General features: G+C 41.4%; 2 protein-coding genes across 2 annotated transcripts; both read right to left on the reverse strand.

Moving 5' to 3' along the window:
• Positions 1–2,458: 2,458 nt before the first annotated feature.
• Positions 2,459–8,962, reverse strand: LOC135237178 (tripartite motif-containing protein 16-like). The gene is made up of 8 exons (XM_064304006.1): positions 7,887–8,962; positions 7,247–7,333; positions 6,641–6,874; positions 6,329–6,488; positions 5,811–5,876; positions 4,586–4,657; positions 4,081–4,152; positions 2,459–3,692 (listed from the first exon to the last, which is right to left on the reverse strand). The coding sequence occupies exons 1-8, from the start codon at positions 8,283–8,285 to the stop codon at positions 3,112–3,114; spliced, it is 1,671 nt and encodes a 556-aa protein (XP_064160076.1). The 5' UTR covers positions 8,286–8,962; the 3' UTR covers positions 2,459–3,111.
• An 89-nt stretch (positions 8,963–9,051) lies between these two features.
• Positions 9,052–17,202, reverse strand: LOC135237177 (tripartite motif-containing protein 16-like). The gene is made up of 8 exons (XM_064304005.1): positions 15,393–17,202; positions 14,280–14,366; positions 13,672–13,905; positions 13,360–13,519; positions 12,866–12,931; positions 11,212–11,283; positions 10,670–10,741; positions 9,052–10,253 (listed from the first exon to the last, which is right to left on the reverse strand). The coding sequence occupies exons 1-8, from the start codon at positions 16,086–16,088 to the stop codon at positions 9,691–9,693; spliced, it is 1,950 nt and encodes a 649-aa protein (XP_064160075.1). The 5' UTR covers positions 16,089–17,202; the 3' UTR covers positions 9,052–9,690.
• Positions 17,203–17,281: the final 79 nt, after the last annotated feature.

Here is a 17,281-nt window from a genome sequence, read left to right on the forward strand (position 1 = left end):
GTAATGGAACATAGTGTAACATGATGTAATGTGATGGAATCAGACCTACAACCTTTGAGAAAGTCCACTTCCCCAACTGTCATTCTGCACTGCCACCCAGAATTTAATTTTCGGTCCAGAATTGAGGGCAGTTCCTCTCTCTGTGTATCAGCCCCCTTAATAGAATGAATCAGGAGCAAATCTGGTTCCAAATGAGCTCAGAAGCACATACTGGTGAATGATTTAATACGTGTTAAAAGGACCCCTTTGGGCTTTGAACTAGACCTCATCTGATCTGTGGGCCAATGACAAAACAGCAGATTAGTTATTGAGGTAAATCAGAGCTAGAAACAAGAAGCTCACCACAAGACTACTTTATGTCATTGGTCAAGATAGCGGTCACAAGTCAAGACTCATAAGAGCAAGACTAAATATTGGTTCCTGTCCAGAGGTTGGTTTCACTGAGCCCACAGGATGTCTGAGGCAAGTCAGAGGGAAGTGTTATCTCCGTTTCAAAAGTCAGCTGCACGACTACAGATTTCAGCCCACAAGCTTCAGCACTCTGTGGTCCCGTTCAGTGAACCTGAGTGGCCTACCGCTTCGCAGCTGAGCCGTTGAGAAATTTGACAAACTGTCTTGTTGGAAAGGTGGCATCCTATGACAGTACCACGTTGAAAGTCACTGAGCTCTTCAGTACGACCCATTCTACTGCCAATGTTTGTCTATGGAGATTGCATGGCTGCATGCTTGATTTTATGCACCTGTTAGCAATGGGTGTGGCTGAAATAGCCAAAACGACTAATTAGAAGGGGTGTCCACATATTTTTGGTGTAGTGTAACTTCATAACTCGGCCAACCAATGGTGTAGCTTCATCACTCGATCACTCGGTCACAGACATTCGCGTTTGTAGGGCTGGCCCAGCTGTTGCAGTCCAGCCAAAAATCACTTAGTATTTGACACTTTGAAAAAAAAAAAAAACAGGATTCTCTAGGTATGATTTTGTTTCATTTTCACTTTTTTCAGGTTTAGAAATGATATCATAGCACGATCTTCAAAAAAGTCAATGTGACATATCATAAATATATGCTGTATAGATTGGATTTTAAATCGTCCAGTTTGCTTGGCATAATAAATTGTATGAAATCCTTTGGTAAAAGGGCCACCTGTGTTTGTAAGATGATAGTCTTTTTTAAAAATACAAGCTGCGAATACCAGCCAGTCATTGTTGAGTTCATGCTGAATAGGGTTATATGAGATCGCTGTGAAGGGCTGAATGTGCCAGACAAAAGAGGGATTGTACAGTAGAGGTACTGGTTCCTTGTTGGCAGGGAACCAAATATCCCTACTGACCAAGTAAGTATCTGTATGCTGGTATTATCATACACTAAGTTACACAATGAATTTTAAAAATCATTTAACAAAAATCTTTTTTAAATGAGTGTTTTTTTTTTACTTGAAATTATTTTTTAAAACATATTGCAGGTTTTAAGGATCAACCCATTTAATTATACAGATTTTTTTCTGATAAACAAATACACTTTTTGGTTAGTAATTTGACACATTATGGACATATTTGTCCAAGCAACCAGTCATACATCAGAGTCAACAGCGGTTGGGTTTGTTTGCGTTGGGGGAGGTTGAGCTGGCTGTAGACCTGATTTCAAGGGCAGGCAGCACAGAAAGCCAAGGGGACTTTGGCGCAAGAGACAGTTCCCTCTCAGCCTCACGTTCTCCGGTCTGAACCCTGATCGCTGTGTAACTTACATAACACCAAAACAGCTTGTATAACTCTTTCCACACGGCTCCCGATTATTATTTTGCTTAGGTTAAATAACTGCTGTAAATCAATAAAATTATTTCCCATTCAGTCTGAAACGCGACGTGTCTTCTACCTATACCTTGGTTCTATGATATGTGATGTCGAGCAAAAAAAAATTCTTGAAAAATTATTTTGGTGCATCGCCATCTTGTGGATTATTGTAGTACAGCAACTTGCCCAGAAAGCAGCACATAGACTCATAAAAAATATTGTAAATATTATGTTCATGCTTTATAGGGATTAATAACATTATCAACAATGTTATAATCCTATTTTTACATTTTAAAGATGACCATCCATGAAATCCTATAGTACAGACTTTAAGAAGACTAATGAAATTATTCATCAAAGCAATACTTACTGATATTACCTTCCCCATCCATCATAATCCCTCTTTTAGGGTTGTCACTTATTAGCTTGAATGAGGGGAGGATAAGAAATCCCTCACACTGTCAGATTCCTGAATCTGGGTTTGACTGCCTTTATTATTAAGTGCCACCACAAATACCACAATCTTCAATCAACTAATGATCAATCAATCATCTTTCTCATATCAAAATTATTTAATGAACAAACATATAGTTTCCACACTGGTCTGGAATGAAAAAGCAACTGTGTATTCAGGGAGGGTAACACCAGAGGTCCAAGCTACACAAATATTTATTGTAGCAAAATTTTATTGTAAAAAAACAACAATAATGATAGAGGTTATATGAGGCTGATTTTGAAAAAAAAAGAGGACAAGATGGAGGCCTAGAACAGTATTTCTAAGAAGCCTTTTAAGCATGGATTAGAGAGCACCAAGCTGCCCTACCTAATTATTTTTTCACATTTTTGAATATTTTTATAAAGGTAAAAAATACATTTTATATACATTTACTACCCACTCTTTCATTTCACATCTACTGCACAAAGCACACATTATGGCTTTGTGATCTGAGAATTAATTATTGACATTTCTGATTTAATTTCAGTCACAGCTGACATCCAACAACGTTCTGTTGCCTGTGTCTTATTTATCACCGTTTGTGAAGCTGCCTGTTTTTTTTTCTCCTATTTATAACTCCCTAATGCTGGGACAGTAAAGATTATGTTAAACAACGGATACCTACTTACACTGTGATTTGGCTGGATGAGCCATCTGACACTGGCAGCACTAGGATTGCATAACCAGCTGTTTAAAAATGGCAGTTGGTTTGCTCAGCGTATGATGTTTCACTCTCTGGAGGAGCAGCGAAATTCAGTTCCGAGGACTATACACGGTACACTTCTGCTGGCGATGGAAACGCATCCAGAAGCCATGATCTCGGTTTCACAACCAGGGGCAGCGCGGTACGTTACGGTGATGGGCAAGGGCCATGAGTTTCACACTACACTGTTCCCCAATCCAAAACCCAGCATACACAGGCTCAGTGAACTTAGTCTCCACCCTGTGTATGAGGCTCATGTCAGAGACACTGTAAAATGACAGCGTGCCAGCTGGGTGATCCAGGTACACCCCTACCTTATAGGGTGTACCTGGATCACCAGTACAACAGTATGGGACAGCTAAGTTGGTCGCATGATTGTTGTGGCAAATGGAGTAGGCTCCATTTATGCAATCCAGACTCCAGGACTTATCATTCCCGCCAAATGAAGCGCCTCGGCCCCTACCTTTCCTCTTAATCCCTTCGTACGTGACCGCTATTTCCGCCTTATTCCCCCTCACTTCGACCTCCCAGTAACAGCGTCTCCCTGACAGGGCCTCGCTGCAGAGCACCTGACACTTGTCAAATCTCTCCGGGCCATTTGGATACCTTTGCTTCTCTTTCACCCACGTCGCCTCTCTGTCACGGTCAGAGAGAAGCAGCTGTGCGTGTGCCGTGTCGGGGTCGAGCGTGAGCTCACAGGCGTCTGCAGAGGGAAGAGTAGAGGGTGTCAGCACGCTCAGACTGTGTGAAGTGTGTTTACAGTACGTGTTTTAAGTTCACATCATGACTGTTCCCAGTGTGGCACCCAAAGTGGAGCTGAACTTATCCAACTCCCTTGCAGCCACAGATATGTTCATGCTAAGCTCTCGTAGAGTGGAGTTGGAGGAAGACCTTTCATATGTGACTTTCGCTTGCAGTACACAGGTACCTGCTAGACCAGTGGAGGTCGCCAGATAGCAATGCAACCTGGACCCCTAACCGGCAGAACCGTCCCATACCCTGGGCGACGCAATCGCCATTTGCACATCGCCCTGTGGAGTTACTGGCCACAGTCAGCAGTTAGTGTACACTTTGAAAGTAAAGTGACTCACATTTTAAGAACTCTTCTCTGGTCCTAGGCTCTGGCAATGATTCAGGACTTTCCAGAATTTGCACTTTAGTCGCTGCAGAAATGGAGACACAGCGAGTGAAGAGACTTGCGGCATATGCAAATGCAAAACACTTAACAATACAGCAAACGTTTAAAAAAGACATGTAATACAAAACATCTTCAGGATCTCAAATAATTAGATTTCCTTACTTCAAAATTTCAACATTCTGAATTTGAGGGTATTGATGAGTGTATAGACGGGGAGGTGGTGTTTCATGTAGTCTACAAAGGGTTCTTATTTTTGCAATCAATGCAATTTACCATGGTTATTGTCAAATTGATCTACTGAACTAACAGCATTTTTTTTGCAAGAAGAAATTTGTCTCTGTTTATTGTTTTTACCATATTTTTATTCACATTTTTATATATTTATACATAGTCGGAAACTGAGCAGCCACTATAGTGTCACAAAACATCTTATTACGGAAAGAGTGAACATGACTCACCACGGGGCCCACAACCATTTCCTGTCTCCCCAGATCTGAGTTGCCGCAGTTCTGTTCCGCTTGTGGAAGTCGCTGTAGGAACAGACACAACAAATCCAACCAGCTGAACTCAAATGAAAGGCAACAAGGCACTTTTTTAAAACACTTTTTTTCTTGTTTTCCACTGTTTTTAATATTTTGACTGGCATTGGAGTGTGGCAGAGTCATGAAGAAACTAAACTTGAAATGCAGAGCAGATTCCTAGATGCAAAAAATGTCATGAAATAACAACAATCGTTATGTCTAGGGTCTGGTGACAGCCACCAAAAAACATGTACACTGGCAGCAGGTTATCTAGCTGTGGAATACTATTCTAGCTGCTGGGGAATCCAGAAGGCTATGCACATCTCCTTTTCACCGTAATAAAAAACAGCCATTTATAAAACTAAAATACTTTATACATTACTGTAGACAAGATCTTGGTGAAGATATAAATGTTGTTCGTGTTAGGTTTAGTTGTCTAGCCAAGTCAGAAAACATGGCCCTATTTCACGTCATAACTTTAGAATTGAACAATCGGGATGGTGTGTAAAACGTTGTGTAAGTCTCTCTGGATAACTGCATTTGCTAAATGCCTATAATGTAATGTAATGATGTCAAGACAAGAATTGGCCACAATTTGAGTAGCATTTCATTTCACCTATATAAAACCCTTCTGGGGTTATTTTAAATAAAAGAGTGAGTGCAGGTTTTGTTGGTGCCGTCTTGCATCAGAAATAGTTGTAGAAGTCCATCAGGACACTAGCAGCTGTAACATCTTTAGGACACCAAACTATACAAATGTGAGTACATAAGAACCAATTAACATCTAAAACATTTCATAGTGAGTTTTTCTTATGATAAAAGGTTTAATAATGCCTTCAATGTGGTTAGATTTTTATAATGACCCCACTGATTTTGGTGAAGCATTAAGTGCAGACACAAATGCTCATAAACAAATAATAATTTCTGACTTCTAAAGTAATAAAAGTAATATCGTTGAACTGTCAGTGTACTGTTGAAACAATTGAATAGCTTTATCTATTCTAATATATTTACGTCCATTGTGATTACATTGCAGGCATATCATTTGACCTCCCTACGAAATACAAGCACTCTGCAAAGACAACCACTCGATGCTGTGTGTGGACAAAATCTGAGCATGCTACCTCTGTATCGGTTTCTAGCTCAGGCTAACAGTACTTACATGGTGACTCTGCTCTGGTCCTGTGCCTTCGAGATGGAGGAGCAGACACTTCATTCACTCTGGAGACTGGCACACAGAAGAAAGAAGTAAGACACTCAGAAGAAACTGTACTCTGGATTTCTGTTTTGAGGGGTCAATAATACAAATCTAAGGAAAGCAGCAAGTTCAGACTAGCAGGGACTTTTCCCCTTTCAGTCAAACCAACTGAATTGTCTCTGTAGTTCACAACATCAACATGCAGAATTGAAAAGCGTACTGGCAGACGTTGGGGGGGGGGGGGTCTCCTGAATTCACGTCAGCTTAACAAAAACATGCGTATTGGCTAAAATAAAAATGTTGCTTTGCAGAAATAGCTATATTTCTATTTTGCTGTTGAAGCTATATTTGCACTCAAATTTTAAAATGTATTTTTTTAACGGTAAGGTTCCTGCAATAAAAAAGAACCTCCCAGTTCTATCTCCAATTTTTATACCCTTGTTATAATATACGCCAGCTCTTTATAAGTTTTCTCTTCTAACCTTCTTCTGATAACTTGTCAAATTTATCCTGGCAGACGGTCTCCAGTTGGTCTCTCAGCTCAGAAACAGCTTTGCTTACAAACTGGAAGGAGAGGTTTGGATCTGCAGTGACTCCTGGTACAATACAGGGCCCAGGATCAGTAGAGAGAAACCTCCAGCGCTGAAGAGACACAAAAAGAGATCAAGTCTGAACTAAATGTTTGCGATTGCCAAAATAGGACTTCAGCATAGGGGGTGGTAGAAGAGGATAGGGTCCATGTTGTAGAGGTCTGTGTGAAAGGCAGCACAATTTCCAAAAAGCAGTCATTTTACCTGGAGAAAACAGATGGGGTCCTCCATTTGTGCTAGTTTCTGAAGCTCAGCATCACTCCCTCTCAGCTGAGTGATCTCCTGCTCCAGTCTCTCCTGTAGGCTTTTGACAGGGACCAGTGCTTTCCTCTCTTCACACAGGATCAGCTCCTTTACCCTTGAGCGCTGTCCTTCAATGGAGTGGATGATATCAGCAAAGAGCCTCTCACTCTCCTCTACTGCTGTCCGAGCAGCGTGCTGTTTAAGGGACACGTGGAACAAGGAAGAATATCGTCACTATACCATACCTTAATATGCGGCAGTGTAATGGATAAGGAGCTGGTCTTGCAAAGGTCACAGGTTCGATTCACAGGTAGTACACTTGAGCAAGGTACTTAACCTGCATGGCTTCAGTATATAGGTATACAGCGGTATAAATGGATGCAATGTAAATGCAATGTAAAAAAAAAAAAAAAAAGTTGTGCAAGCCTCTCCGGATAAGAGTGTCTGCTAAATGCACGTAATGCAATGTCTAACAAGCGGCGATCTCTCTGGTTCACAGGAGGAAGGCTTAGGTTGGTCTCTGATAAGATATAGGGCATTAAGCTTTTATCAGTGGTCAGAACTCACTGTGAGCAAATGCTCTTCCTGTCTTGTGTCCAGCAGCTTCTTCTCTCTCTCCTGGATCCATTTCTGGAAATTTGTCTGTGCTGACTTCTGAGGAAATAAACACAACAAGTGCTGTGAATTGATTTAACATGACTCCCCAATTTAAAAATCCACCCTCAGTAATTGATCAATAACCAAAATGACCTAATGCAGGCAAATCTGTTTGATATTCAAGTTACATTCACTACAGATGGATAAAAATGTCATCTAAATGTATCAACTTCCTGTGCTGCTTTTTCCACATAAAAACATGCACAGACAAACAACATACAGTAATTGTGTAAAAGTAACTATCGTTCAGCAACACATCAGTGGTTGACTGAATAATATAAAGTTTGTTTTAAAAAGAATATCACCAAAATATTGCAAAACAAGTTTAAATGCATTGATATGGCATATCCACTGAGGAGATAAAAAAAAGTTTGACAAATGAGATTTGGCATAGGATAATGTAACTTAAAAAAAGTATATTTGATACCAAAATAGCATAAACTAATAAACATACTCGGATTCCCCAAAAGAACAGGAACAATATCCTTATAAATGCAGTTAGCACCCACTCTCTCAATATTACAGCTAGTAAGATGCCACAGGTCCTAACCTGCCTCTCAGCGCGTTCGGCCACAGCAGAGACTGTGACGTGATGTTTGTGCTTGTCCATCACGCACAGGAGACAGACGCATCGTTGGTCGGTGCGGCAGTAAACCTTCAGCGGTTCTCTGTGGACAGCACAGACCAAATCCTGCAGGTGTGTCGTGCTTTCGGTCAGCTGGTGCTTTTTTAGAGCTGAGGATTCGTTGTGTGGACCCAGGTGAGCTTCGCAGTAGGACGCCAGGCACTGCAGGCAGGATTTCACGGCTAGCTGCATTCCCTTGGGGCACACGTCGCACCAGACAGGTCCAGGTTCAAGTCCAGGTCTGCACTCCACCAAGTTGGCCAGCACTCCGTTCCTGCCCAGAACAGGTCTGGACTCGGAAGGCTGAATGCTAGATTCAGCCATTTTATCCACGCACCAGGAGAACGGCAGGCAGTTTTGATTTGGTTTCAGATTTCTGTGGCGGAGAAGTTTCGTTTATTCTGAAACAGGGCGGAAGGAAGCAAACCGACTTCCTGGTTCTTTTCACAGAAGGAGTGGCCTTGGATTGAGGCCAGGTTTTCAAAAATGAGAGGAGTTGTTATGAAGCTTTACTGCCTTAGCCAGGGAAGGAAGGGCTGTTCTGTTAAAATGCAATGTTGGTGCAGTGTGTATCACTGGACCTTGGAATATCTATCATTGATCACGCTGGAAAGCCAGCTTTAGCAACCACAAAGCTCTGCAAAGCCAACGTTAGCAGCCATAAATAATGATCTTAAAACATTTTCAACATTCTGTGCTGAACATTTTACAAATGTTCAACAGGTCTCCTAATCAGCATCCATAAGCATACGTTAGTTACGCTGCAAGCCGTGATCTGTGTAACCTCTGCGTTGCTGCACGTTTCCTGGTTCTGGTCCGTGAAACAATTTAGACCACAAGTGTTTGATCTTAACTGACAAAGGTGCGGGGGCAGGTTTTTGTTAGAGCTGTTAGTAGGGCGAAAGTCCATCACACTCTACCTAAAGAGCTTGCTTGCCATGGCCGTGCTGACGAGGCTTGGCATTGAAGCGAGAGTGCTACAGAAGGGTTAACATTTTTATCCACATCATTATTAATATATTGTTCCACACTGGTTTGGAATGCAAAAGCACCTACGCATTCAGCATTCAGGGAGGGTAACACCAGAAGATCAGTTTGCACAAATATTTATTGGAGGGAAATTTTATTGCAAAAAAAAAAAGACAAAACAAAAAAAAACAGTAATGATACAGAGGTTATATGTGGCTGCTTGTGAGAAAGGAGTATAAGATGGAGGCCTAGAACCATATTCCTAAGAAGCCCTGCCTAATCATATTTTAACATTTTAGAATATTTTCATAAAGGTAAAAAATACATTTTAAAATCTTTTATTACCCACTCGTATTTATTTCACATGGACCGCACAACGCACACATTATGTCTTCGTGATCTGAGGATAAATTATTGGCCAAATGTTGATTTCAGATTTCATTTCAGTCAGAGCTGATACCCAACAACATTACATTGCCTATGTCTTATTTGTCACCGTTTTTTTTTCTTATTTTTTCTTAACCGGCCTGTTTTTTTCTCCTATTTACAACAACTCCCTAATGCTGGGACAGTAAGGATTATATTAAACACCAGATGCCTACTTACACTGAAAACCAGTGATTTTGGGGGGATGAGCCCTGGATTGTATTACCAGCCGTTTGAAAATGGCAGTTGGTAGTAGCAAAATTTAGTTCCGAGGACTATACACAGTACACTTCTGCTGGCGATGGAAACGCATCCAGAAGCCATGGTATCGGTTTCACAACGTGGTACGGCGCGCTATGTTAGGGTGATGGACAAGGGCCATGAGTTTCACACTACACTGTTCCCCAATCCAAAACCCAGCATACACAGGCTCAGTGAACTTAGTCTCCACCCTGTGTATGAGGCTCATGATGTCAGAGACACTGTAAAATGACAGCGTGCCAGCTGGGTGATCCAGGTACACACCAACCTTAGAACAGTATGGGACAGGTAATCGGATCGCATTTTTATTGTGGAAAATGGAGTAGACTCCATTTATGCAACACAGACTCCAGGATTTGTCATTCCTGCCGAATGAATTGGATCGGTCCCCATCTTTCCTCTTAATCCCTTTGTATGCGACCGCTATTTCCGCCTTATTCCCCTTCACTTCGGCCTCCCAGTAACAGCGTCTCCCTGACAGGGCCTGCCTGCAGAGGACCTGACAATTGAAGTCAAATCCCTCTGGGCTATTTGGATACCTTTGCTTCTCTTTCACCCGTCTCACCTCTCTGTCACGGTCCGAGAGAAGCAGCTGTGCGTGTGCCGTGTTGGGGTCGAGCGTGAGCTCACAGGCGTCTGCGGAGGGAAGAGTAGAGGGTGTCAGCATGCTCAGACTGTGTGAAGTGTGTTTACTGTACGTGTTTTAAGTTCACATCATGACTGTTCCCAGTGTGATACGTTTTTGGTTGTGCTATAATTTTGGCACCCAAAGTGGAGCTGAACTTATCCAACTCCCTTGCAGCCACAGATATGTTCATGCTAAGCTCTCGTAGAGTGGAGTTGGAGGAAGACCTTTCATATGTAACTTTCGCTTGCAGTACACAGGTACCTGCTAGACCAGTGGAGGTCACCAGATAGCAATGAAACTTGGACTAATAACGGACTGAACCCTCCCATACCCTGGGCGACGCAATCACCATTTGCACATCGCCCTGTGGAGCTACTGGCCACAGTCAGCAGTTAGTGTACACTTTGAAAGTAAAGTGACTCACATTTTAAGAACTCTTCTCTGGTCCTAGGCTCTGGCAATGATTCAGGACTTTCCAGAATTTGCACTTTAGTCGCTGCAGAAATGGAGACACAGTGAGTGAAGAGACTTGCGGCATATGCAAATGCAAAACACTTAACAATACAGCAAAAGTTTAAAAAAGACGTGATACAAAACAACTTCAGGATCTCAAATAATTAGATTTCCTTACTTCAAAATTTAGACATTCTGAATTTGAGGGTATTGATGAGTGTATAGACGGGGAGGTGGTGTTTCACGTAGCCTACAAAGGGTTCTTATTTTTGCACTGGAACTACACTGTATACTGAGATCAATGCGATTTACCATAGTTATTGTCAAATCGATCTACTGAACTAACAGCATTTTTTTTTGCAAGAATATATTTGTCTCTGTTTATTGTTTTTACCAGATTTTTATTCACATTTTTATATATTTCATATATATATATTTATACATAGTCGGAAACTGAGCAGCCACTACAGTGTCACAAAACATCTTATTACTGAAAGAGTGAACATGACTCACCACGGGGCCCACAACCATTTCCTGTCTCCCCAGATCTGAGTTTCCGCAGTTCTGTTCTGCTAGTGGAAGTCGCTGTAGGAACAGACACAACAAATCCAACCAGCTGAACTCAAATGAAAGGCAACAAGGCACTTTTTTAAAACACTTTTTTTTCTTGTTTTCCACTGTTTTTAATATTTTGATTGGCATTGGAGTGTGGCAGAGTCATGAAGAAACTAAACTTGAAATGCAGAGAAGATTCCTAGATGCAAAAAATGTCATGAAATAACAACAATCGTTATGTCTAGGGTCTGGTGACAGCCACCAAAAAACATGTACACTGGCAGCAGGTTATCTAGCTGTGGAATACTATTCTAGCTGCTGGGGAATCGCAACCCAGAAGGTGATGCACGTGTCTCCTTTTCACCGTAATAAAAAAACAGCCATTTATAAAACTAAAATACTTTATACATTACTGTAGACAAGATCTTGGTGAAGATATAAATGTTGTTTGTATTAGGTTTAGTTGCCTAGCCAAGTCAGAAAACATGGCCCTATTTCACGTCATAACTTTAGAATTGAACAAATGGGATGGTGTGTAAAAAGTTGTGTAAGCCTCTCTGGATAAGAGCGTCTGCTAAATGGCTGTAATGTAATGATGTCAAGATAAGAATTGGCCACAATTTGAATGGCATTTCATTTCACCAATACAAAATCCCTTCTGGGGTTAGTTTGAATAAAAGAGTGAGTGCAGGTGTTTATGGTGCCATTTTGCTTCTGAAATGGTTGTAGAAGTCCCTCAGGACACCGGCAGCTGTAACGCTTTTATGACACCAAACTATACAAACATGAGTAAATAAGAACCAATTAACATCTAAAACATTTCATAGTGAGTGTTTCTTATGATAAAAGGTGTACTAATGCCCTCAATGTGGTTAGGTTTTTATAATGACCCCACTGATTTTGGTGAAGCATTAAGTGCAGACACAAATGCTCATAAACAAATAATAATTTCTGACTTCTAAAGTAATAAAAGTCATATCGTTGAACTGTCAGTGTACTTTTGAAACAATTTAATAGCTTTATCTATTCTAATATATTTATCTACTTTTATATATTTCCTTGTTAAATGACCTGTTAAAGTGAGGCAAGATGCCAATTTTGTTTTAGGTTTGTGGAACGTCCATTGTGATTACATTGCAGGCATATCATTTGACCTCCCTAAAAAAGACAAACACTACCCTAGCCACATCTACCCCTCCCCACATAGAAAAGAGCACCACACCCAGAAACATCACACACACATCTAAAACAATTTACAGTAAGTGCCAATTTTGCTAATGATAAAAGGGTAAAATGCCTTCATGTATGCTTAGATTTTTTATGAATATTTTCAGTAAAATGCATTATATGCAACAAAATTTCTCAAAACAAATACCATTTCTATTAGTGAATAAAAATAATAGTTGAACTGCAGTGTACGTTGAACAATTGAAAGCTTTATTAAATTTATTTTTAGTGGCTTTGTGAGGACAATGAGTGCATTTCAAATCTTGACAGCTCCCCACAAAATACAAGCACTTACAAAGATCCAACCACTGTCGATGCTGTGTGTGGACAGAATCTGAGCATGCTACCTCTGTACCAGTCTCTATATCAGGCTAACAACACTTACATGGTGACTCTGCTCTGGTCCTGTGCTTTCGAGATGGAGGAGCAGACACTTTATTCACTCTGGAGACTGGCACACAGAAGAAAGAAGTAAGACACTCAGAAGAAACTGTACTCTGGGTCAATAATACAAATCTAAGGAAAGCAGCAAGTTCAGACTAGCAGGGACTTTTCCCCTTTCAGTCAAACCAACTGAATTGTCTCTGTAGTTCACAACATCAACATGCAGAATTGAAAAGCGTACTGGCAGATGTCGGGGGTCTCCTGAATTCACGTCAGCTTAACAAAAACATGCATATTGGCTAAAATAAAAATGTTGCTGTGCAGAAATAGCTACATTTCTATTTTGCTGTCGAAGCAATATTTGCACTCAAATTTTAAAATGTATTCTTTTAACGGTAAGTTTCCTGCAATAAAAAAGAACCTCCCAGTTCTATCTCCCATTTTTATACCCTTGTTATAATATACACCAGCTCTTTATAAGTTTTCTCTTCTAACCTTTTTCTAATAACTTGTCAAATTTATCCTGGCAGACGGTCTCCATTTGGTCTTTCAGCTCAGAAACAGCTTTGCTTACGAACTCGAAGGAGTGGTTTGGAACTGCAGTGACTCCTGGTACAATACAGGGCCCAGGATCGGTAGAGAGAAACCTCCAGCGCTGAAGAGACACAAAAAGAGACCAAGTCTGAACTAAATGTTTGCGATTGCCAAAATGGGACTTCAGCATAGGGGGTGGTAGAAGAGGATAGGGTCCATGTTGTAGAGGTCCGTGTGAAAGGCAGCACCATTTCCGAAAAGCAGTCATTTTACCTGGAGAAAAGAGATGGGGTCCTCCATTTGTGCTAGTTTCTGAAGCTCAGCATCCCTCCCTCTCAGCTGAGTGATCTCCTGCTCCAGTCTCTCCTGTAGGCTTTTGACAGGGACCAGTGCTTTCCTCTCTTCACACAGGATCAGCTCCTTTACCCTTGAGCGCTGTCCTTCAATGGAGTGGATGATATCAGCAAAGAGCCTCTCACTCTCCTCTACTGCTGTCCGAGCAGCGTGCTGTTTAAGGGACACGTGGAACAAGGAAGAATATCGTCACTATACCATATCTTAATATGCGGCAGTGTAATGGATAAGGAGCTGGTCTTGCAAAGGTCACAGGTTCGATTCACAGGTAGTACACTTGAGCAAGGTACTTAACCTGCATGGCTTCAGTATATACGTATACAGCTGTATAAATGAATGCAATGTAAATGCAATGTAAAAAAAAAAAATAAAAAAGTTGTGCAAGCCTCTCCGGATAAGAGTGTCTGCTAAATGCACGTAATGCAATGTCTAACAAGCGGCGATCTCTCTGGTTCACAGGAGGAAGGCTTAGGTTGGTCTCTGATAAGATATAGGGCATTAAGCTTTTATCAGTGGTCAGAACTCACTGTGAGCAAATGCTCTGCCTGTCTAGTATCCAGCAGCTTCTTCTCTCTCTCCTGGATCCATTTCTGGAAATTTGTCTGTGCTGATTTCTGAGGAAATAAACACAACAAGTGAATTGATTTAACATGACTCCCCAATTTAAAAATCCAACCCCAGTAATTGATCAATAACCAAAATGATCTAATGCAGGCAAATCTGTTGGATATTTAAGTTACATTCACTACAGATGGATAAAAATGTAATCTAAATGTATCAACTTCCTGTGCTGCTTTTTCCACATAAAAACATGCACAGACAAACAACATACAGTAATTGTGTAAAAGTAACCAGAACCAGTTTCCAAAACACGTCTCATGTCTGTTCTGGCCCCACGATGGTGGAATGACCTCCCTGTGGAGGTCAGAACAGCTGAGACACTGACCCATTTCAAACGACGACTGAAGACTCACCTCTTCAGGCTGCACCTCTCCCCATCCCTCCCTACCCCCCTGTAAATGACTGTAAGTTTAGGGTTGTAACTAGGCAGCTGTTTCGTAGGTGACTTAGGTGCATTAACTGTCTTAACTACTGCTTGTATTTTTTCCATAGACTGCGTTGTTGCCGTTCTCGTTGTTAGTGTTAATCAGTTTAACCTTCAGGGTCTAAGTTGAACTATGCGGTTGTTCCCTGCACTTGGACCGGTACTTCTCTCTAGGGGTTTCGTCATACTTGTTCCTGGTTATGGTTATACACTTTGTTGTACGTCGCTCTGGATAAGAGTGTCTGCCAAATGCCTGTAATGTAATGTAATGTAATGTAATGTAACTATCGTTCAGCAACACATCAGTGGTTTACTGAATAATATAAAGTTCATTTTAAAAAGAATATCACCAAAATTTGCAAAACAAGTTTAAATGCATTAATATAGCATATCCACTGAGGACATTAAAAAAAAGTTTGACAAATGAGATTTGGCATAGAATAATGTAACTTAAAAAAAGCATATTTGATACCAAAATAGCATAAACTAATAAACATACTCGAATTCCCCAAAAGAACAGGAACAATATCCTTATAAATGCAGTTAGCACCCACTCTCTCAATATTACAGCTAGTAAGATGCCACAGGTCCTAACCTGCCTCTCAGCGCATTCGGCCACAGCAGAGACTGTGTCGTGATGTTTGTGCTGGTCCATCGTGCACAGGAGACAGAAGCATCGTTGGTCGGTGCGGCAGTAAACCTTCAGCGGTTCTCTGTGGACAGCACAGACCAAATCCTGCAGGTGTGTCGTGCTTTCGGTCAGCTGGTGCTTTTTTAGAGCTGAGGATTCGTTGTGTGGACCCAGGTGAGCTTTGCAGTAGGACGCCAGGCACTGCAGGCAGGATTTCACGGCTAGCTGCATTCCCTTGGGGCACACGTCGCACCAGACAGGTTCAAGTCCGAGTCCGAATTCAGTTCCAGGTCCAAGTCCAAGTCCGGTTCCAGGTCCGAGTCCTGGTCCAGGTCCAGGTCCAGGTCCGCACTGGTTTTTTTCCTCCACCAAGTTGGCCAGCACTATGTTCTTGCCCAGAACAGGTCTGGACTGGAAAGTCTGTTGGCACTGGGGGCAGTGATAGATTCCTGTACCATCCTCCCTATCCCAGCAACGTCTAATGCAATTCATGCAGAAACTATGTCCACAGGGAACAGTCACCGGATTATTAAACAAATCCAGACAGACTGGACAGCTTAACTCATCCTGCTCCACAGGGATGCTAGAGTCAGTCATTTTATCCACACACCAGGAGAACGGCAGGCAGTTTTTATTTGGTTTCTGTGGAGGTAGTTTCATTTATTCTGAAACAGGGTGGAAGGAAGCAAACCGGTTTCCTCGTTCTGTTCACAGAAGGAGTGGCATTGGACTGAGGCCAGGTATTCAAAAATGGGAGGAATTGTTATGAAGCTTTACTGTCTTAGCCAGGGAAGGAAGGGCTGTTCTGTCACACACTGCACCATTTTATCACTGGATCTTGGAATATCTATCATTGATCACTCTGGAAAGCCAGCTTTAGCAACCACAAAGCTCTGCAAAGCCAACTTTAGGAGCCATAAATAATGATCTTAAAACATTTTCAACATTCTGTGCTGAACACTCTACAAATGTTCAACAGGTCTCCTAATCAGCATCCGTAAGCATACGTTTGTTACGCTGCAAGCCGTGATATGTGTAACCTCTGCGATGCTGCACGTTTCCTGGTTCTGGTCCGTGAAACAATTTAGACCACAAGTGTTTGATCTTAACTGACAAAGGTGCGGGGGCAGGTTTTTGTTAGGGCTGTAAGTAGGGTGAAAGTCCATCACACTCTACCTAAAGAGCTTGCTTGCCATGGCCGTACTGACGAGGCTTGGCATTGAAGCGAGTGTGCTAGCGTTTTTATCCACATCATTATTACCATCTTGTATTTCACAGGTTTTGAAATTATGTTTTCTATGCTATTCAACATTACTTGTTATCTTCTATGCAATAAGGGCTGGCTGAATCTTCAACTCCTACAAAAATGCCTAATTAGGTTGAAAAGTAAAATGTTTTTCTACTGCCCAGCAAAAATTTAGTGTGAACCTGGACAGAAGAAACTATCATAAGTTTTAATTTTCAACCCAATGAGGTTTAGTCGTTACTTCTTCCCATCTGCCACAGGGGGTCTTTCCTCACCACTGTTGCCTTAGGCTTGCTTCTGTGGGGGTCTAGACCAGGTCTGTAAAGCATATTGTGACAACTGCTGTAAAATACGCTATACAAATAAAATTTGATTTGACTTTGCATGTGCTTGCCTTCTGTACCCTGTGTTTCTATGGTTTGGTTTCTGGCAGGAAACTCAGCCATCTCTCAAATTTAACATCAAACCGGTGGCTTCAATAACCAGCCATGAGTTTTTTAAATTCATTACTTCTTCAGTGTGAAAGGAGACCACAGGGATATAATAATGGCTGGAGGACCACTGAGGTTCCTTTAAGGCGAGACTGCAATATTGCAAAAATACTCCT

The sequence above is a fragment of the Anguilla rostrata genome, chromosome 13 (assembly GCF_018555375.3).
Source record: "Anguilla rostrata isolate EN2019 chromosome 13, ASM1855537v3, whole genome shotgun sequence".
NCBI lineage: Eukaryota > Metazoa > Chordata > Actinopteri > Anguilliformes > Anguillidae > Anguilla > Anguilla rostrata.